At 47.5% G+C, this 23,108-nt stretch overlaps 1 protein-coding gene across 1 annotated transcript in view; it reads right to left on the bottom strand.

The window, feature by feature from the left end:
• Window positions 1-597: 597 nt before the first annotated feature.
• Window positions 598-23,108, bottom strand: part of LOC125242569 (disintegrin and metalloproteinase domain-containing protein 10) — a 137,003-nt gene continuing 114,492 nt past the window's right edge. Inside the window, exons 9-16 of the mRNA XM_048151344.1 lie at window positions 21,490-21,701; window positions 20,499-20,733; window positions 18,712-18,829; window positions 17,342-17,511; window positions 14,889-15,151; window positions 12,739-12,971; window positions 7,687-7,868; window positions 598-3,444 (exon numbers count right to left, since the gene is read on the bottom strand). Of these exons, the coding sequence (XP_048007301.1) occupies window positions 3,353-3,444; window positions 7,687-7,868; window positions 12,739-12,971; window positions 14,889-15,151; window positions 17,342-17,511; window positions 18,712-18,829; window positions 20,499-20,733; window positions 21,490-21,701 (1,505 nt within the window). The 3' untranslated portion in view covers window positions 598-3,352. The remainder of the gene's footprint in view (window positions 3,445-7,686; window positions 7,869-12,738; window positions 12,972-14,888; window positions 15,152-17,341; window positions 17,512-18,711; window positions 18,830-20,498; window positions 20,734-21,489; window positions 21,702-23,108) is intronic.

Raw genomic sequence — 23,108 nt, 5'->3', positions numbered from 1 at the left:
TTATGACAAATATAGTACCTGGCCTCGATCCTAGTGATTGCTAATGAGGGATATTTTCATGCTTAACCTTAATTTATCCGGCCTAAAATCGTAAATGCGGAAAAATCCAGATTTTTTTACTTTGCGTGCCCCACCCTCATATTTCAAAATGGCGAGGGGGATCGGGTATAAATTCAGTTATTGTGATTCAGATTAACTGGAAAGTTGCACCACAATGTCACCATGTACAACATTTATAAGGTAGGTGCTTTTGCTAGGGCGACGTGAAAACGATAAAGACAAAGTTACGTTACGTCGCTGTCCAAATTCTAAGTATCTATCCGATCCGACAATCCAAAGCGGAGTTCCTCATAAACCCTATGGCGCAAAACGTCGCAATTTTGTATTAGTCAAAAGAGCATAGGAGGATAATAAGCGTGACGATGAAGCACTTGGAAACCTAAAGGCATGTAGTGGCAAAACACTTAACACTTTCGCTACCAAGAACCCGACTGTCGGGTACACCGCTCGTAGAAGCGTAGCCGATTACATGGGTTTCCCCGTATGTAGCGAAAATGTCGTAGCGCCGCGTAGAGCCCGGTTTCGAAAGTGTTAAATGGGCATCCCGACGCTAACAGAGAAAAAATTTCGCGCTCGCTTCGCTCGCGTTTAATATTTCTAGATATGTAATATATTGGCACTGAAGCTTTAGTAGTTTCATGTGTTCTGCCTACCCCTTTATGGGATACAGGCGTGATTGTATGTATGTATGTATGTAATATATTCTTGTAACTTAGTCAATACTTCGCGCTCAGATTACGCTTGAAATCTCGTTTTCATTTCAAGTCTGCTTTCCTGACTCTGCTCTGATAGACTAGGTACTCCATTTTGTTTGCTAAGTTATGTACAAAATAACTACTACGGGACGTATAAAAGGGGAAAAAATTTCGCGCTCGCTGCGCTCGCGATTTTTTTTTTATGCAATAACCAAGGGCGCCGAAACTCAAACTCGCTCTACCCTGATGTCCCTGATTGAGAGTGCACGGGCCGGCACTGGTATAGCCAAGTTTAATAGTTAACATAATGGAAAATAGTTAATTAATATAAAAGTATGAACTGCCTTGTAAATTTTTATATTTCGTACTTTAGAAAACAAACATATCCCAGAAAATAATTGGCTGTAACAGACGGACAGACAGACGCCCGAGTGATCCCATAAGGGTTCCGTTTTTCCTTTTTCAGGAACAGAACCCTAAAAAAAAATGCTTTTTCTTCGGTTTTTTTTAAGAAAAAAAAAACTGCTTTTTTGCAACCGTGGTAAAAATATCATCATAGAATAAAAATTTGGTCAGGGAAATTTTCTTAAATGGTCATGGAAAGTCAGGGATTTTTTTTGGATTTAGTAGTGGACACCCTGTATAACAATGTTGTGATGATTGCTACAAGTAGTTTGTCCGAATGTTTGAGACACAACTAGAATGGGCGCAACGTTGTTCGATAAGAGAGCGCGCACACGGGCAACTTTTGGCAGCGACTTTATTGTCGCGACCATGGCCTAGTATGAAAGTGTGCTCACGAAGCGACGCAACTTTTCATACAAATACGAAAGTCGCCGAGCAACTTTGTCGCCCGTGGGCGCGCACCCTAAGAGTTTTCTGACAACAAATACAACAAAAGAAGAATAAACTCAAGAAAAGGGATTTCAAAATTGGTATAATGGCACCTCCGCGTCCCCTTATATTAAAATACAATAAAAATATATTATAAAATTACGATTACGGAGATTCCAGTAAAACAATGCGTTATATACTAACTAGAATTGGTATTCAGTTACAATTGTTTGATATTTTTACATAATAGCTTTTTATTTATTCTTCACCTCATTTATATACAAAAATATACATAAATGCCTGTTGTAAAAGCAGCTCTGACAATCCATTATTATCGCGTAGTTAAAGTATCACTGGCTCGTTAAGACACGCCTCTAATCTGGGATTTATAAAAATACTTGAGTAAAAGCCACTTTCAGGACTAATATATGGAATTGCCGATATAATAGGGATCACCATCAGATGATCAGAGGGTCTACCGCGAACCACGTCACGTGTTGCTTCCTTACCGCACTAACGTACGAATTTACAAGTGTGACAAAAAAGAAACACTTCAAAATGAGACGAATAAACCCTCAGTCTTGTATCTAGTAACAAATCTTTATAAAGCCTGAACTTGGGGGCTTACTGAACGCAAAGATAATCTCATTCTTATACATGAACATAATACATAAAAGAAGCAGTCGATCGACACACTTTGAGCTCACAGTATACATAGAATAGAATATATTTTTTGATTGAGCAAACATAGTTCTTACCAATTAAAACCAATATTGCGCTTCGTATCTATTCTAATGGAAAGGAATTTGAGAGAACACATTTTTGATTCGATTTTCCAACTATCGCAGATATAAGGTGACTTTTGAACCAGACATTATATCTGCGTTGAATTGGAGGATTGGAATGAGAGTAATAATACATAGTAAGTTTAAAAGTAGACGCGAGCAGAGATACTACAGTCAGTGGTCTATGGTTAATGGCGTCCTCTGACCGGGACGTCCGGATACAACTGTTGGGGCTTCCTGCTACCACCGCTGTTGAAAGACTAACAATCCCTATCGCATTAGGGGGTTACTCAATGTCCAAAATCTATTCTAACGAAAAGCAACTCGCGGTGGTTTTAGGGAATATAGAGCTATTTTAAATATGAAGACTTTGTCCTTCATTTACAGAACATATTGAGTTCAAATCTTTTTTTTTCGGGAGCGCCTTCACGTCGACGAAACATGCTGGCTACTCTCAAGAATATAATACTACTCTTACGTAATCTCATGAAAATATTACTTATTAATAATGCCAGTAGTCGAACACGTTCCGTCGACGCCGGCCGTCCGACAAAAGACTATCCAGGTTCAATGGAACATCAAAACTGGATTCAACGGGAGGTCAAAAGGGAAGGCGTTCATTTGTGGCGCCTGACAAAAGACGATCGAACATCAGACCAACGGGAGGCCGGGAGGGAGCGTTCATTTGACGGGGCATACGCTGGCCGTGTGACAAAAGATGATCGGGTTCTACCGAACGTCAAATCCAGGTAGGTACGGTTGATCTATTCAGATATCGGCCTGCCGCTGCGGGTTGGTGACGGCGAGCGTGTCGGGCGAGTGCAGCGTGATGGTGGTCTGCGAGGCCACGGTGGCGGTGGTGGTGGCGGGCGGCGTGTCGGCTAGCGGCGCGCGCAGCACGTAGCCCAGCAGCATGGGCACGCCGGGCGCCAGCGCCACCAGCTCGAGGCCGCCGTCGGCGCCGGGGTAGTCGTAGTGTCAGACCTTCTGCGACCGCATCTCGTACGACTGCGGGTAGGCGTTCGCGTACGGCTCCGCGCGGCGCCCGCTAGGACCCGCTGGCGCAGATACTGTTCAAATAAATAAACATCGTTATATACTTGCGTTGTTGTCAAATACAAATAGATGCATACATAATATACATATGGGGTACAATCTACCATTGCGTGTGTGATTTTTACAAGTATTTTGAATTTAATGCCGATTTCTTTCTAGTGATGGTTGTGATTCACGGTTGCCAGAATTCAATGAGTTTTTAGGTGTCAACGGGCATGCGTCACTCGATGGAGTCGAAGATATCCCGTCCTTAGGCTACTAAATTGCTTGTCATTATCATTAGGTAATAGGTCATATGCTCGTCGAACGCTGATGTCATATACAAGAACGAGCAGCGTCGCGAGGGAATCGCGGTGTCAAGCGGTACGGTACGGATGGTGTGAACTGTGAGGGTGTTTCGCCCGAGAGCGCAACCACGAGGAACGTTTGCTACGTCTGACGCGCGTTCACAGATTCTCCACTGCTTCGTGCACCGTTGCTTCGGCACGGGTTCCCGAATAGAGTCGCTTGTCATCAGCGATAATGACTCACCAGGAGCAAAGGGGCGGGTGTAGGCGGTCCGCCGCCGGCGAGCGCGTACCGTCTGCGACACAACGTGTTCTCACCCTGATGGCACACGGCAAGAATAGGGAAGGGAAGGTGTTGTAGTGGTACTCACCGGGAGCGGAGGGGCGGGTGTAGGCGGCGGGCGGGGTGTACTTGTGGCGGGCGCGGCGGTGGCCGGGGCGCGGCGCGCGCGGCTCGTGGCGGGCCACACGGCACACATATGCTGTGTCACCAGCAGTGTTGTAGTGGTACTCACCGGGAGCGGAGGGGCGGGTGTAGGCGGCGGGCGGGGTGTACTTGTGGCGGGCGCGGCGGTGGCCGGGGCGCGGCGCGCGCGGCTCGTGGCGGGCCACACGGCACACATATGCTGTGTCACCAGCAGTGTTGTAGTGGTACTCACCGGGAGCGGAGGGGCGGGTGTAGGCGGCGGGCGGGGTGTACTTGTGGCGGGCGCGGCGGTGGCCGGGGCGCGGCGCGCGCGGCTCGTGGCGGGCCACACGGCACACATATGCTGTGTCACCAGCAGTGTTGTAGTGGTACTCACCGGGAGCGGAGGGGCGGGTGTAGGCGGCGGGCGGGGTGTACTTGTGGCGGGCGCGGCGGTGGCCGGGGCGCGGCGCGCGCGGCTCGTGGCGGGCCACACGGCACACATATGCTGTGTCACCAGCAGTGTTGTAGTGGTACTCACCGGGAGCGGAGGGGCGGGTGTAGGCGGCGGGCGGGGTGTACTTGTGGCGGGCGCGGCGGTGGCCGGGGCGCGGCGCGCGCGGCTCGTGGCGGGCCACACGGCACACATATGCTGTGTCACCAGCAGTGTTGTAGTGGTACTCACCGGGAGCGGAGGGGCGGGTGTAGGCGGCGGGCGGGGTGTACTTGTGGCGGGCGCGGCGGTGGCCGGGGCGCGGCGCGCGCGGCTCGTGGCGGGCCACACGGCACACATATGCTGTGTCACCAGCAGTGTTGTAGTGGTACTCACCGGGAGCGGAGGGGCGGGTGTAGGCGGCGGGCGGGGTGTACTTGTGGCGGGCGCGGCGGTGGCCGGGGCGCGGCGCGCGCGGCTCGTGGCGGGCCACACGGCACACATTATGCTGTGTCACCAGCAGTGTTGTAGTGGTACTCACCGGGAGCGGAGGGGCGGGTGTAGGCGGCGGGCGGGGTGTACTTGTGGCGGGCGCGGCGGTGGCCGGGGCGCGGCGCGCGCGGCTCGTGGCGGGCCACACGGCACACATATGCTGTGTCACCAGCAGTGTTGTAGTGGTACTCACCGGGAGCGGAGGGGCGGGTGTAGGCGGCGGGCGGGGTGTACTTGTTGCGGGCGCGGCGGTGGCCGGGGCGCGGCGCGCGCGGCTCGTGGCGGGCCACACGGCACACATATGCTGTGTCACCAGCAGTGTTGTAGTGGTACTCACCGGGAGCGGAGGGGCGGGTGTAGGCGGCGGGCGGGGTGTACTTGTGGCGGGCGCGGCGGTGGCCGGGCGCGGCGCGCGCGGCTCGTGGCGGGCCACACGGCACACATATGCTGTGTCACCAGCAGTGTTGTAGTGGTACTCACCGGGAGCGGAGGGGCGGGTGTAGGCGGCGGGCGGGGTGTACTTGTGGCGGGCGCGGCGGTGGCCGGGGCGCGGCGCGCGCGGCTCGTGGCGGGCCACACGGCACACATATGCTGTGTCACCAGCAGTGTTGTAGTGGTACTCACCGGGAGCGGAGGGGCGGGTGTAGGCGGCGGGCGGGGTGTACTTGTGGCGGGCGCGGCGGTGGCCGGGCGCGGCGCGCGCGGCTCGTGGCGGGCCACACGGCACACATATGCTGTGTCACCAGCAGTGTTGTAGTGGTACTCACCGGGAGCAGAGGGGCGGGTGTAGGCGGCGGGCGGGGTGTACTTGTGGCGGGCGCGGCGGTGGCCGGGCGCGGCGCGCGCGGCTCGTGGCGGGCCACACGGCACACATATGCTGTGTCACCAGCAGTGTTGTAGTGGTACTCACCGGGAGCGGAGGGGCGGGTGTAGGCGGCGGGCGGGGTGTACTTGTGGCGGGCGCGGCGGTGGCCGGGGCGCGGCGCGCGCGGCTCGTGGCGGGCCACACGGCACACATATGCTGTGTCACCAGCAGTGTTGTAGTGGTACTCACCGGGAGCGGAGGGGCGGGTGTAGGCGGCGGGCGGGGTGTACTTGTGGCGGGCGCGGCGGTGGCCGGGGCGCGGCGCGCGCGGCTCGTGGCGGGCCACACGGCACACATATGCTGTGTCACCAGCAGTGTTGTAGTGGTACTCACCGGGAGCGGAGGGGCGGGTGTAGGCGGCGGGCGGGGTGTACTTGTGGCGGGCGCGGCGGTGGCCGGGGCGCGGCGCGCGCGGCTCGTGGCGGGCCACACGGCACACATATGCTGTGTCACCAGCAGTGTTGTAGTGGTACTCACCGGGAGCGGAGGGGCGGGTGTAGGCGGCGGGCGGGGTGTACTTGTGGCGGGCGCGGCGGTGGCCGGGGCGCGGCGCGCGCGGCTCGTGGCGGGCCACACGGCACACATATGCTGTGTCACCAGCAGTGTTGTAGTGGTACTCACCGGGAGCGGAGGGGCGGGTGTAGGCGGCGGGCGGGGTGTACTTGTGGCGGGCGCGGCGGTGGCCGGGGCGCGGCGCGCGCGGCTCGTGGCGGGCCACACGGCACACATATGCTGTGTCACCAGCAGTGTTGTAGTGGTACTCACCGGGAGCGGAGGGGCGGGTGTAGGCGGCGGGCGGGGTGTACTTGTGGCGGGCGCGGCGGTGGCCGGGGCGCGGCGCGCGCGGCTCGTGGCGGGCCACACGGCACACATATGCTGTGTCACCAGCAGTGTTGTAGTGGTACTCACCGGGAGCGGAGGGGCGGGTGTAGGCGGCGGGCGGGGTGTACTTGTGGCGGGCGCGGCGGTGGCCGGGGCGCGGCGCGCGCGGCTCGTGGCGGGCCACACGGCACACATATGCTGTGTCACCAGCAGTGTTGTAGTGGTACTCACCGGGAGCGGAGGGGCGGGTGTAGGCGGCGGGCGGGGTGTACTTGTGGCGGGCGCGGCGGTGGCCGGGGCGCGGCGCGCGCGGCTCGTGGCGGGCCACACGGCACACATATGCTGTGTCACCAGCAGTGTTGTAGTGGTACTCACCGGGAGCGGAGGGGCGGGTGTAGGCGGCGGGCGGGGTGTACTTGTGGCGGGCGCGGCGGTGGCCGGGGCGCGGCGCGCGCGGCTCGTGGCGGGCCACACGGCACACATATGCTGTGTCACCAGCAGTGTTGTAGTGGTACTCACCGGGAGCGGAGGGGCGGGTGTAGGCGGCGGGCGGGGTGTACTTGTGGCGGGCGCGGCGGTGGCCGGGGCGCGGCGCGCGCGGCTCGTGGCGGGCCACACGGCACACATATGCTGTGTCACCAGCAGTGTTGTAGTGGTACTCACCGGGAGCGGAGGGGCGGGTGTAGGCGGCGGGCGGGGTGTACTTGTGGCGGGCGCGGCGGTGGCCGGGGCGCGGCGCGCGCGGCTCGTGGCGGGCCACACGGCACACATATGCTGTGTCACCAGCAGTGTTGTAGTGGTACTCACCGGGAGCGGAGGGGCGGGTGTAGGCGGCGGGCGGGGTGTACTTGTGGCGGGCGCGGCGGTGGCCGGGGCGCGGCGCGCGCGGCTCGTGGCGGGCCACACGGCACACATATGCTGTGTCACCAGCAGTGTTGTAGTGGTACTCACCGGGAGCGGAGGGGCGGGTGTAGGCGGCGGGCGGGGTGTACTTGTGGCGGGCGCGGCGGTGGCCGGGGCGCGGCGCGCGCGGCTCGTGGCGGGCGGGGTGCGCGCCCCCGCCCCCCCCGCCGTGCGCGTGCCGCATCCGCCGCAGCGTGTTCATCGGCCGCCGCAGCGTCTCCGACAGCCGTCTGGAACGATTACAAATGTTATCTGTTGCCGTGACCGTTGCTATTCGAACCCGGCTACTCCTAAAACCACGTCCAAAAAAGAAGTACGCGATTGAATATCGTCCCCCTTCGGTAGTGTGCACCCTACCTAAAACGGCAGCTAATAATTAAAAGATCCACACGGATTATCAGAACTAAAAAAGGATGGCCGGTCTCAGTTGAGCCACACGATCGACTTCTCAGTATTGCAGACCTGAAGTCGGTACACCGACTGTATCACAATAATCTTTCCATTCAATAATCCAATTGACTGCAAATAAAAAACCGGCCAAGTGCGAGTCGGACTCGCCCACCGAGGGTTCCGTACAAACTTTTAATGGTCAAAATAATCTAATACTACTCATACTCATTTATTTGTAACGCCATTTTACACGTCAAGATTTGATTAAAAAAATAATATTCATACAACAATAATACTTAGAAAATAAATAGACAGAAGATTGAAATTACAAAAAGTTAGGCAATATTCACATAAAAAATGAACAAAAATATTTTTCTAATTAGGTAATAAAAAAATTGTCATAAGTGTAGAACGGGTGCTCGACCAGCCAATTTTTTAAGCAATACTTAAAGTTCGACACTCTAGGTACTTCAACCACATATTGCGGCAATTTATTATAGACGGCAGGGTCCATCACATGTGTTAATTTGTTGGATTTCGCCAATATACGGTCGATACCTACTAACTTTCCGGCATTTAGAGTGTTGTACTTGGAACACATGTTGTTAGTGTTGTCACAGAATATATAATAGTACAAGTACAGAAGGCTCTGCGCCAAAATACTACCGATTCAACTCCAATGCTAATCAAAGGGAACAAAATCGAAAAAGTGACCAGCTTTTGCTACCTGGGCAGTATCGTTCACCAGAGTGGAGGAACTGAAGCTGACATTGAATCTCGAATAAACAAAGCCCGAGCCGCTTTCGGTCAGCTTAAACCGGTGTGGAGCTCCTCGACCCTGACTAGAAGAACTAAACTGAGGATTTTCAATTCCAATGTAAAGGCCGTATTACTGTACGGGTGTGAGACCTGGTTTGTCCGCAAAGACCTAATGTCAAAACTCCAAGTGTTTGTGAACAAATGCTTGAGGCAGATCCTGCGTATCTTTTGGCCTAACTGGATCACAAACGCCCACTTATGGAGAATAACTGGACAAGCACCCGTACAAGAAGAAATACAGACGCGGAAATGGCATTGGATTGGACACATCCTCAGAAAACCTGATACCCACCTATCCAAAATGGCCCTCACCTGGAATGTACCCGGAAAGCGCAAACCATGCCGCCCTAAATCGACCTGGCGTCGTTCTGTTCAGCAGGAGCTCAGGGTGCTAGACATGGGGTGGGAGGAGGTCACTCAAACTGCCCAAGACCGGAGTAAATGGAGAAATATGATTCGAGCCCTACACCCCAGCAGAGGGTAACAGGATGTAAAGAAGAAGAGAAGAGTACAGAAGGCTCACTCCTCTGATGTTCACAAAATACCGCCATTCTAAATTCTTACCTTCATTAACAAACGGACCGTACGCGAGCAGCCAACATTGAATTTTATTTCGCCGCGCGAAGGTATCCGCCAATGAATGGGCCGCGAACTCGCGGCCGCTGACATGTACTTGTAGCGCGGCGATAGAATCGCGGAGTCAGCCACCCCTGGTTTTGTATGCTTCCAAGTTCTCTCTTACATAAATGGCTACCCGCATGATAACTATTGCAGGCAGTCTCAGGATTCTTATTTTTTAAAGAGTTCTTTGGCCGGGGTGTCTACAGGTACCTGAGTACTACAGGTACCTGAGGTACCGGGGTGTACCTGAGTAACGATCCTGATAGCTCGTTTCTTAAAGCGAAAGACCCTCTTCCATTCAGCACAACGTCCCCAGAGCTCCACACCGTACTGTATTAATGAATGGACAGTGGCGAAATAGGATGTCCAGGCTACTTCTGGAGCCACAGACTTTGCAACTCGACCTAAGGCAAAGCACGCACTGCCCAGACTATCACACAGTTTATCTACTTGCTGGTCCCATTTTAAGCCGTGATCTGTAGTCGTGGATACCTGTTCTAGTACGAGTTCTTAACCAGATCTATAGTCCCGTCTGGCAGAAAGCATGAAACTTGGCATGTGTATAGCTTATAGGATTATAAGAAACAATTGAAGTAGAAACACGCCGAGGTGTCAATGTTTCCCCTCCTTCTCCCCACTTTTGTATCCCTGTTTTCAGTTTTTTTATATTTCCATGAAAACCGTAAAAGCTACAACAATAACGTCTAAGAGAAGTATATTCTCTATAAAATTCTCTACAATACTATCTTTGGAAGTATATACTTAGCTAGAACTTATAATTTTCAAACTATGCTCATTTTCCCTTTGCCATATTTGTGTTTGGTGACCAGTAGGATAAGTAAGGCCAGCGACTTTGCACTTTTGCCTGTGGCGATGCTGCTTGGCAAAACTGTTCCTTGGGTCAAACTGATCCGATTTATCCCAATAGTCATGAAATCGCACGTGACTACTCCCCACAAAGAGAAGGGGAAGGGGCCGGTTCCCTCGATGAAATCTATGCAATACTTCTTCTTGCTCTTAGCGACTAGGACAAATCGTATATCATTTCCGTGTAATGTAGGGACGTGTTAATCGTTTCTGAAAAAATCGTTGTACCTTTTCATACAAAAATAACGATTTTATAACAAAAAAATGTTTTATTTATGTATTTAATTGTAACAGCCTATGGGCATTTACAATTAAATAGTGGCAATTATCTCATCAATAAATAAAAAATATACGACAGGTTAGCCCAAAACCCAGTTCTGATGATGGGATCCTGGAGAAGTCAAGAGATCTCCTCAAATCTTAAAGGCATAGATATAGTGATTTTTGTGTTGTTATAAGAACAGCATGCATTTACGTTCAGAACAGTGACATTTGGTGCATTTCAACTGCTGATGGTGATCAGAACGGAACTCTTCAAATCTGAACGGCACACTTATGACTTTGGTATTTTTATAAGAACGTCATGCATTTACGTTCAAAACAGTGAAATTTCATGCAGTGGAATTGCTGGTGTTCATCAGAGCGGAATTCCTCCAATCAGAACGGCAGACTTATAATGACTTTGGTATTTTTATAATAACATCATGCATTTACGTTCAGAACAGCGACATTTGGCGTAGAAGAACTGCTGATTGTGAGCTGAGAGAGGAGTTCCTCAATCCTCAAATCAGAAGGGCATACTTTTAGTGACTTTGGTCTTTTTAAAAGAACAGCATGCATTTGATACGTTCAGAAATCTAACAAGAGCTATGCGTCGTTGAGGAGTTACGTTCTGATCATCGTCAGCAGTTCCACTGCATCAAATTCTGAACTTAAATGCATGATGTTCTTATAAAAATACCAAAGTAATTACAAGTCTGCTGTTCAGATTTGAGGAGTTACGTTCTGGTGATCATCATTACCCCTTCTAACTACAGGTTTGTCCAGGTTACACAGGTCCATAGGTTACAATGACCGCTTTCCATCAGGCAGACCGTATGCCTGTTTCCCACCTACGTGGTACAAAAAAACTCTCGACGAATTCACCTTAAACATTAAAAACTAAGTCAAAATCGATTGATTCGTTCGGGAGCTATGATGCCATAGACAAACATGTCAAGCGTCAAACCTTAAATTATTATAAAACACTCCGTCGTTTTTGCGTTGGTGGTTAAAAACAAGAAACTTCCTTCAAAACTATAATAAAACACAACTTTCTATGAAAATTGGTCAAGTGCGAGTCGGATTTCGACATTTCCATACAAACAGGTCATGAGCGCCTGACGAAATGTGATGGCAACGTACACTAAATTTCGTACTTAGATTTCGCGTATATTTCGGAAACGATAAGAGATAGAGCAAAATGGACTTCTGATTTTGGTTGTCGGTGGCACAATTTTTTTGTTTTCGTATATATACACCTTTTTTTGGACTTATGTGGGCAATATTATGGTCAGTGAAGTTCTAAATGGTCTTAAGCGCCTCCTTTTTAGTAGGAACTTAAGTCATTTTGGAAAATGATTTTTTTTTAACAATTTCTATAACAAACGAAACAGAAATTAATTTCTTTATACCTGTCCAACGCGATTACAACATTTTAAGACGTTTAGTAACTACTTGCAGCGGCAGTGAGTGAAATTCGTAATCTGAGTTTTTTTCTCTTAAGTCCGACTTACGCTTGACTGTAGATTTCTAATAGGTTTTCCTGTAATCTACAGGTAGAGGGCTATCTCGTGTATTTTTTTGAAAATTTTACGCTAAGTAATTTCGGAGATAAGGGGGGGGAACGGTAATTTTTTGCGTATTTTCTTAAATTATTTCTAAATTACCAAAATAAAAAAAATAAAAAAATTATACTTCAAATGCTTATAAAATGCTCTTTCATTTGATATGTAACACAATATAGTTTTAATAACTTTGATTTTTAATTTTCAATGTTACCCCCCAAAAGTGGCCCCTGTGATTAAATTTCGTTTAATTAAATTACATGTCCGTCTTTGGGCCACAGGTTTACATATGTGTGCCAAATTTCAAGTAAATCGGTCCAGTACTTTCGGAGAAATCGGCTGTGACAGAGGGACAGACAGACACGCGAGTGATCCTATAAGGGTTCCGTTTTTCCTCTTTGAGGTACGGAACCCTAAAAAGCGTGTACAAAGCGCAGCACTAAACATTGACACCCACAATCAGCAATACACCGCCGAGCACTGCCCATCACTGCTCAATAACATAACCCAGGCTTGCACTGTCTGCAGCGTGGCACGGTTCAGAAGAAAGAAGGAAAAAGTTCATATGATGACATACCTGGCTGGGGCCCGCTTAGGGTTGGAAGACGGCGTGTGCACGGCACAACATTTAACGAAGGCGCCCATACACACGATGATCAGTACACCGCCGATGAGTACTGCCCACCACTGCTCAATAACCCAGGCTTGCACTGTCTGCAGCGTGGCTCGGTTCAGCAGTAAATTCTTGAGGCGCGCCAGCGGGCCTTCTGCGTCCACGGCGCGGCATTTTAGGAACACATCACAGTAACCCTGAAAGAAAACGTTCCAGGCATTAGAACGTGAATACATCTTCACAAATGCTTGACTAAGAATCAAAGTTAAATAATTGAATCCAATAAAAGCACACATGGGACCTTTTTAAACAGACCCTCTTCATACCCTGCAGACAACTTAGGGCCAGTGGGGCATTTACGCGAGAAGAATCACCAAAAATATTTTTTCTATTCAAAAAAACTACGACAGATACGTCAATATCATAACTGTCAATGTCACTTATGTCACTGTCAAAATACTATTCAGGATTCGTCAACCTTTTAATAAAATATTTTTTTTATTTAGCAGGTAAGAAACTCCTTATACAAAATCATACTTATTATTCAATTGAAGGTAATTCGCTACTGGTGTTGCCATCATGCTGTGTTTTAAATTCATTATAGACTCTACTCTTTTTGATTATGCTTTTTATTTTCGCTACCCAAAGGTTGTCTGGTAGAGATCGCTCTTTAGCGATAAGGCCGCCGCTTTTGTCTGCCTCTACTTATAATCATTTGTTTTGTCTCCACTGTATCTTTCTTCTGTATCTTTTGCTGAGGTGTGCCAATAAAGAGTATTCTATCTATCTATCTAATAGACATTGAATTAATAAATAACAATTTTTTGCACTTAAGATGGCATTTTTCAGACCGGTGCAATTTCTGCCCATGTGTATTAAATTAGGCACACGATAACTCAACTGGAAACAAAACACAAAAACTTAACAAAACACAAAAACTCAACAAGGCAGAAATCACCAGGGTGGCTAGCCGAATGGCACAATCGCTCACGAAACGAAGCGCTAGTAGATATCTATCTCTATCGCGCTTGCGTATGGGCGCGACAGAGCCAGCGGCGTATCGCTTTCGTTTGGCGTCGGAGAAATGCCATTCGGCTACGGGGCCAGGGAACAAAATAAAACATTCGAACATTCAGAAAGTGACAAACCAGGGTATCATGGCGGCATCCGCAAAAAAATGGCGGCCATGACAACCATAACGCGCGATGTATACTATTTCGTTGCTAAGCTAAGTTTTTTTTAAAAGAATGATCACAATATCGGAGTTTCTTCTATCCCGTAAAATAAAGCACCAAATGTTATTAATACCTGAAGTGATACAAGCGCAAAACCAACTTTGCAACTAAAAATCATGAAAATGTTGTTTTTATTCGGGCGTCCTAGTATTTATGAAAATAAGTAAATACTATTAAATATTTAATTCAAAGGATTGAAATTATCATCAATAAATAAATTATCTTTGCGTTTACTTTTATAAAAAAGGATTATACTATTCTACATACAGTTTCTTGCAATGGCAACATCGTAGTAGATTTTTTTTACTCGAATTCCCGTGCTGAGTATAAGGTAGGTAAATTTTATGTTTTTCCTACTCAGAATCACGAGCCCTTTCGCTCTAGGACAAAAAACAAAAGACAAAAAAATGGCCACAATTTTTTCTATTATTTTGCATACTTTCCATTCCACTTTGTAACCGCTGTACAAAGTGTTTTAAAAATGGTAACAAAGTGGAAAAATTAAATTTGGGACGCTTTTTTCCGCCTAGTGGGATGGAACGGGCTCGTGATTCTGAGTAGGAAAAACATTACATTTATCTATTTTAGAAAAAAAAGTTTTTGAATATTTTTTCGCGAAAATGCCCAGTTGCATCAAACACAGTTAACAAATACATCAACGTCACCAGGTCGCCAGATCGATGGAACTTCTCATACAATAAAATTTACCGAACGCTTTAAAGGTGACAAACGGTTTGGTGCAACCGACCCTTAGTCCGTGTGATATCTATAATAACTGAGAGTACCAAATTTAAAAACAAAATATTCTAGGTTTTTCGGGACGGCGGTGCTCTAGCAAGAGCCGGGATCAGTCCCGGTGACCTGAACGTGAATACACACCTGGAAGTTGTCACAAGGCGAGCCGGGGCGCAGACTGATGCCCTCCTCGGGCAGGCCGTACTTGTTGGCGAAGCGCGCCGTGCTCTGGCAGGAGTCGGGGTCGGGCCCGACCTGGCAGGCGAGCTGGCACAGCATGCGGCGGTCGGCCGTGGCCGTCACGCCGTCGCCGCGCGCGGTCGGCGCCGACGACAGGAAGCACTCCGTCATGTTCCACAGCTTGCAGATGCTGTCGCTGCACTCGCCGGACTTGCACAGTTGGGTGCCTGGAATTTCATTTGTCATGAGTAAATTAAAAAAAAAAAATTAAATGCCTTCAGTCCATTGGGACTATTTCGCAAGTGTCAAGGTGATATGAGCTAATTATTAATAGTTTTTGTACGGTAAGTACGACATCATAGCGGCAGAATTAGCGCTTGTAAATTGATAGCTAGATTTTACAAGAGCACGTGGACTACAGGCCGTTCACGACAAAAAAGAGGCTAAATGCGTTTCGAGATTAATTCTTTATCAGCTTCTCACTACAACATTATAGTTTACTGCATAATAAGCTATCGATATTACACATTAAACAATATTAATGAGTAAAAGAAAAATAAATTATTCACGACACGAAACCGCTAAGATGGCGTGCCAACCTGAAGTCTGAACTCTGAGTAAATTTAGATAATAGCAGGGGCGGCTGACTCTGCGATTCTACCGTCGCGCTACATGCCGGAGGCCGCGAGTTCGCGGTCTATTCACTGGTGCCGACCTTCGAGCGGCGCAATAGAATTCAATGTCGGCTGCTCGCGTGCGGTCCGTTTGTTAAAGTAGGTAAGAATTTAAAATGACGGCATTTTGTGAATATCAAAGGAGTGAGCCTTCTGTACTTGTACTATTATATATTCTGTGATAATAGGCTAGTTTCCTACTAGTCAAATAAGCTTCTTTTTAAGAACTAATATGCGTTTACTATGAAATACTGAGGAGTGACGTCACGGTCAATTCATTTACTTTATATATTTCTCTTTGACTTATTAAAAAGAAATTAAACTTAAACATAACTACTGTTCATATTTTTCTTCTAATTATGTGGTGCTTTATTTCGTGCACTGCATAGAATATTTTATTTTAAGTATAGGAAACTAGCCTATAGTTCAAGTTGTTTTTTTTCGAATCCGAAGTTACAGCTACATTTGAAGAATGTGTCCTTTGGTGACCGCTCGATGGTGTGTTTTAGTTTAACAGTCAAACCAAATAGTGATTTAGTTTACGAGTGCCGTTGTCCATAGCTCTGGGCTCGGGACACACCGCCGAGCGGCCGGAACAGAAGGAAGCGTGGCTACACTCTGTTGCCTTACACTTGTAGTTGTATCGCACGATCACTTACGTACTTGACATTTCGGTACATTGTTGTAAATATTACCGGTATTGCACAGAGTGCCGTTGTCCATAACTCTGGGCTCGGGACACACCGCCGAGCGGCCGGAACAGAAGGAAGCGTGGCTGCACTCTGTTGCCTTACACTTGTAGTTGTATCGCACGATCACTTACGTACTTGACATTTCGGTACATTGTTGTAAATATTACCGGTATTGCACAGAGTGCCGTTGTCCATAACTCTGGGCTCGGGACACACCGCCGAGCGGCCGGAACAGAAGGCAGCGTGGCTACACTCTGTTGCCTTACACTTGTAGTTGTATCGCACGATCACTTACGTACTTGACATTTCAGTACATTGTTGTAAACATTACCGTTATTGCACAGAGTGCCGTTGTCCATAGCTCTGGGCTCAGGACACATCGCCGAGCGGCCGGAACAGAAGGAAGCGTGGCTGCACTCGGTGGCCTCGCGACATGTCTCGATGGCGCTTGCAGTTACAAACATCTACGTTTTCTCGCGTAGTCAGTATAGTATACTGTTGTAAACATTACCGTTATTGCACAGAGTGCCGTTGTCCATAGCTCTGGGCTCAGGACACACCGCCGAGCGGCCGGAACAGAAGGAAGCGTGGCTGCACTCGGTGGCCTCGCGACATGTCTCGATGGCGCTCGCAGTTACAAACATCTACGTTTTCTCGCGTAGTCAGTATAGTATACTGTTGTAAACATTACCGTTATTGCACAGAGTGCCGTTGTCCATAGCTCTGGGCTCAGGACACATCGCCGAGCGGCCGGAACAGAAGGAAGCGTGGCTGCACTCGGTGGCCTCACGACATGTCTCGATGGCGCTCGCAGTTACAAACATCTACGTTTTCTCGCGTAGTCAGTATAGTATACTGTTGTAAACATTACCGTTATTGCACAGAGTGCCGTTGTCCATAGCTCTGGGCTCAGGACACATCGCCGAGCGGCCGGAACAGAAGGAAGCGTGGCTGCACTCGGTGGCCTCGCGACATGTCTCGATGGCGCTCGCAGTTACAAACATCTACGTTTTCTCGCGTAGTCAGTATAGTATACTGTTGTAAACATTACCGTTATTGCACAGAGTGCCGTTGTCCATAGCTCTGGGCTCAGGACACATCGCCGAGCGGCCGGAACAGAAGGAAGCGTGGCTGCATTCTGTGGCCTCGCGACATGTCTGGTTGGCGCTCGCCGTTACGAACATGCAGGTTTGCGAGTTGCAGCACGGGCCTTGTGATGGACTGTAAGAATACAAAATGCATGAGTTTGAGCAGAAGTGAAAGACCAATCACAATTATTATATAGGCAATTTAGAGGTGGAAAACTACCGATATATGAATGAAGACTCAGCGGTTCTCCCATTTTATTTTAATTTCATCCGCGACCCAAGATTTGGCAAATTTACTTTGTGCATATTTTGCGTGAAAAATAAGGTACCACTACTTTAACCAACAAGTCATTTTACGCTCTGCAGCGAACAAAATGTCAATATCTCTGCGCGTAATAATATGGAACAGTGACTGCGGTAAACCTAGCAATTTATTTTACGTAGAACTGCGTGCTGTTAAAAAGGTCATGGGATGATTTCGGTACTATAAATACTTGTACCTTAGCTCTAAAGCGCTGGTGGCCTAGCGGCAAGAGCGTGCGACTTTCAATCCGGAGGTCGCAGGTTCGAACCTCGGCTCGGCTCGTACCAATGAGTTTTTCGGAACTTATGTGCGAAAATGTCATTTGATATTTGCCAGTCGCTTTTCGGTGAAGGAAAACATCGTGAGGAAACCGGACTAATCCCAATAAGGCCTAGTTACCCTTCGGGTTGGAAGGTCAGATGGCAGTCGCTTTCGTAAAAACTAGTGCCCGCCAAATCTTGGGATTAGTTGTCAAAAGCGGACCCCAGGCTCCCTTGAGCCGTGGCAAATGCCGGGATAACGCAAGGAGGATGATGATGAAATACAGTACCGGTCAAAAATTTAAGTTCACTCCTTGTTTTCAGTACAATTGACTGCTTTAGAGAGATAGTTTTTTGTAGTTCAGACGTCAAAATTTGTTTCGTAAACAATTTATATTTTTTTAACATCTGTTTCCCTCAAATCTTATAGGCTAAATAATTATTTGGCCTATATTATCTGGCTAAAACTGTGTTTCGTGTAAAGATGTGTCTCAATTAGTGGCAAAGGCAAGGCCATAAATATAACTAGCATTTTGCCGTCATGTTTATTAGATTTTAGTGAAAGAAAGGTACGTGAATTGTGTCTAACTAGTAAAACAAATCTCCACAAAACAATAAATATGTGTTGAAAACATATTTCGACTACCAAACCGAAGATAATTATCGTACAAAAGTACTCATTTGTACCGAAATCAAAGGGTGAACTCAAACTTTTGACCGGTACTGTACTTGTACGTAAAAGGAATGGATAGCTTAATATTGAGTTTACCTGCACTGAGTCATGGCCCGGCGGGTGCAGCCGCGGGCGCTCATGTTGAGACTGCGCTCCGTGTCGTTGATGACGCGCGGGTAGCAACACCGGTCCTTGCATTCCAGCTCGTCGTACCCTGAAACACACTTGTTCTTAGAAACCATTCATGATGCTTATACGTCTTTTGAGAGAAATGTAAAGTTGAATGGTAAGTGACGGTTTGTGAAGCCCTCAGAGAGCTTAAATTCTTAAGTCTTGGATTGTCATAAACACACACGCATTCTTCTCGATTTCCTGTGCTAAACGAACTTCGAACGGATAGCTGATAAACAGGCACAGATGTCATATATACCATAGATCAAGCAAACGTATCTACTTAGCGTGTCAAATGAACTCAGTGAAATCCACTGAGTTGTCCGTCTTTAATCGCAGCTTGCAGCTTTCGGGCGTCAATTTTTGTAAGTTGAAGTCAATCAAAACATAAAAAATGCCTCGTTACGTGATATTCAATTGCAACAACACAAAAATTATGAACAATCAAGAGCCTGAGACATATTTAAAATTACAGGCAAGAAACAACTTCAGTACAAAATTTGACACGCTCGGCCCCTATACAAATAGATGAACTTGTTTCTTCTATATAAATAAAGTTCTGTGTAGACAGGTCTTCATCCATCCCGCACTGCGTCGACTTGACTGACCTTGGCGGCAGGCCGAGGGCTTGCATTTCTTTAATCGTTAGTTTATGCTTCGTGACGCCTTCTGAACTGTAAGATTCTTTAACAAACTTACCACAGTCGCATTGCTATCCTAACTCCACAATCTTGTTCCCACAGAACGACCCCTGGCTGGCCGAAAGGCAATCCTCTTTCTCCCATTGCGTAATACTGCGTCGAGTACTTGACAGATGTTCCCTTTAGTTTAGACCTGTTCCGGATGGCTTGCACCTCATTGACCCTATAAACGAGAACTATATCCCCGTGGAAGCAACACATACACTTCAATGCAATTCATACACTTACCACAATAGCATAGCTCTCCTAACTCCACAATCTTGTTCCCACAGAACGACCCCTGGCTGGCCGAGAGACAGTTCCTCTTTCTCCCGTCCCGTACAGCGTCGAGCACTTGACTGATGTTGCCCTTGGAGCAAGAGGAGAACTTGCATCTCTTTGATCGTTAGATTACACTTCTTGAAGCTTTCTGAACTGTGACCTAACTTACCACAGTCGCATTGCTCTCCCAACTCCACAATCTTGTTCCCACAGAACGACCCCTGGCTGGCCGAGAGACAGTTCCTCTTTCTCCCGTCCCGTACAGCGTCGAGCACTTGACTGATATTGCCCTTGGAGCAAGCGGAGAACTTGCATCTCTTTGATCGTTAGTTTATGCTTCTTGAAGCCTTCTGAACTGTGACCTAACCTAACTTACCACAGTCGCATTGCTCTCCCAACTCCACAATCTTGTTCCCACAGAACGACCCCTGGCTGGCCGAGAGACAGTTCTTCTTTCTCCCGTCCCGTACAGTGTCGAGCACTTGACTGATGTTGCCCTTGCAGCAAGCGGAGAACTTGCATCTCTTTGATCGTTAGTTTATGCTTCTTGAAGCCTTCTGAACTGTGACATATTCTTTCTCAAACTTACCACAGTCGCATTGCTCTCCCAACTCCACAATTTTGTACCCACAGAATGACCCCTGGCTGCCAGAAAGGTAGTTCCTCTTGCATCCGTCGAGCACTTGACTGACGTTGTGGAGCAAGCAGAAAACTTGCTCTTAGACTTCTAATATTTAAAGGGTAACTTACCACAGTCGCATTGCTCTCCCAACTCCACAATCTTGTTCCCACAGAACGACCCCTGGCTGGCCGAGAGACAGTTCCTCTTCCTCCCGTCCCGTACAGCGTCGAGCACTTGACTGATGTTCCCCTTGGAGCAAGCGGAGAACTTGCTGTTGTTGGGCCGGTCGCCGCTCGTGGCCGACGCGAACATTATGAAGTTGCCCTGCTGGCCGCCTGGCCGGCATTCTGACGGGTAGTCGTGCTGAAAATAACAAATAATTTTATAGCTCGCTTTTAAAATACAAAGAAAGTCAAATTTAGAAACTAAGTAATGTTTAGTTGAAGCACTATAGACTTGTACTATTATATATTCTGTGGTTGAAGTAAATAAAGGTAATTTGAATTTATAAGGTACAGCGGGGCAAATCTCGACTGGGGGTCAATTGTAACTAATCCGTTTTCTTTATTATTAAACTATGATGTTGAATTCTACATGTATCCACTGAACACGCCTATCATATATAACCGGTGGACACTCTATTTAATAATGCAAACATTGTAAAACATGGAAAAAATGGACCAGTTACATTTGCCCCCTAGTTGAGATTTGGCTGTACCTTACTGGAAGTTGTGTCCGATCTCGAGTGCCAACGTCAGGAGACTGTTGTAGTTAACAAAAGTTATAATGCCCGTGTTGAGCGAGCGTTTGGTGCTCTGGTACATAAATTCAGTCTCCGTGTATGGTTGTGACTTGTGCCTTCTGTTCCGTCCCTGTCTAAGGTTGCGAGATATATACAATGTATGTTATGTATGTAAGCGTGAAACTTACCGGGGAGCCGAAGTTGTGTCCGATCTCGTGGGGCAACGTCAGTTGGCTGACTTTTGGCGGCACACGGCTGTTGTAGTTGACAAATGTTATGATGCCGGTGTCGAGCGAGCGTTTGGTGCTCTGCTATATGCCTTCCGTCTCTGTCTAAGGTTGCGAGATATATACAATGTATGTAAGCGTGAAACTTACCGGTGAGCCGAAGTTGTGTCCGATCTCGTGGGCCAACGTCAGTTGGCTGACTTTCGGCGGCACACGGCTGTTGTAGTTGACAAATGTTATGATGCCAGTATTGAGTGACCGTTTGGTGCTCTGGTACATGCCGCCTATGGTTTCCGTGTACGTCTTGTATTTCTCGCAGATGCCGCCGGACGCACCGCTCGCGCTTGCGACCCATGCTAGACCTGGGACAAACAAACAATTATGAAGTTATTATGAAGGTAGCATGTATTATGGTAGCTGCCCTCAATGATCTCTTTTAAGGCACTGGTCCCACCGCGAGCTAGTAAGCTATGAGCTATCGGCTATAAAAACGATCAAAAGATAAGCACTCTCATGCAAATAAAAGAGACACGGCGATATTGACAGTTCACCGCTGGGCGAGTAATTATAAACATCGCCGTGTCTCTTTTATTTACACAAAAGTGATTATCTTTTGTTCGTTTTATAGCCGATAGCTCATAGTTTACTAGTTCGCAGTGGGACCAGTGCCTTAGGACCTTATGATTAGGCATAACATACTAGTTTATTTAAAATTATACCTAGTTCAACAAAGCCCAGGAACTTCTTTAATTTCTTTATATACCCGTCAACTAACTGTTTTAATTAACATCACTGATTATACATAGATAAATAAACATCCATTACAAAAACGGTTTAACTAAATAAACAACGTAACAAGAATAGTACCTGAAATAACTAAATTCAATAAAGAAACTTATAAAATTAAAAAGTTGAACTAACTCAATTGCCAGTCGAATTTGAAAGTCGGCAGAGGACGAAAATTTCGATTCGAATAACATTTGAGATAGATTTGACACCTAAAGTTAATCGCTCGTATTTAAAAGAGACTCGCTGAGATACCGTTGTCTGCAGATTGCCTTGTTGAAATATAACTCAAGCGTCTGAGGGAATTCTTTTGAGATTCGAAGAAAAATATTTATCTGGCGAAAACGAGTCGTAAATCCTTATACTTAGAGTAAATAAATCAGACTACGGCGACGAAATTGCGAACGTATGAAGCTCGCGATAAACGCTCGTCGTGCGCGGACAGATTTTGTCGCGATAAAAGAAAAGAACCCGGGCATGGCAAAATGTTACGTACATGTAGTATTAAAAAACTGTTCATATGTAGTTTCAAGTACCTACTCTCGAGTAATTTTTAGGGTGCCGTACGTCAAAAGAAAAAACAAAACGGTACCCTATATGAAATCCTTTATGTCGGGAACGCGTGGAGGTATCAAATTTTAACTAAAGCCATATGTTACTCAGTATTTAAACTATGAAAAAATAAACTGGATTTACGCGGAAAAAAGTAGTGAATTTATGTTGCAAAAACATACCTATATATAGCTATCATATCTCGTTGATATAGAAACACGAAATCTGCCATACTACACATATAAGAAAAAAAATAAGTAAAATTTATAAGTAAAATTTGTCACTTGGCGGGGTTTTTTCATATCATACATCGTGAAGCAAGGCATGTAACGTACCTACAGACCAACACACTAACGCACGACCTTGACTATAAGGAAAAAACAGTGAAGTCAACAAGAAACTGATTTACTTTTTTATGCTTAATTTTTATA

Source organism: Leguminivora glycinivorella, chromosome 3, assembly GCF_023078275.1.
Source record: "Leguminivora glycinivorella isolate SPB_JAAS2020 chromosome 3, LegGlyc_1.1, whole genome shotgun sequence".
NCBI classification, from domain to species: Eukaryota; Metazoa; Arthropoda; class Insecta; order Lepidoptera; family Tortricidae; genus Leguminivora; species Leguminivora glycinivorella.
The sequence above is the reverse complement of the archived record's forward strand: the minus strand, read 5'-3'. Positions and strand labels throughout refer to the sequence as shown.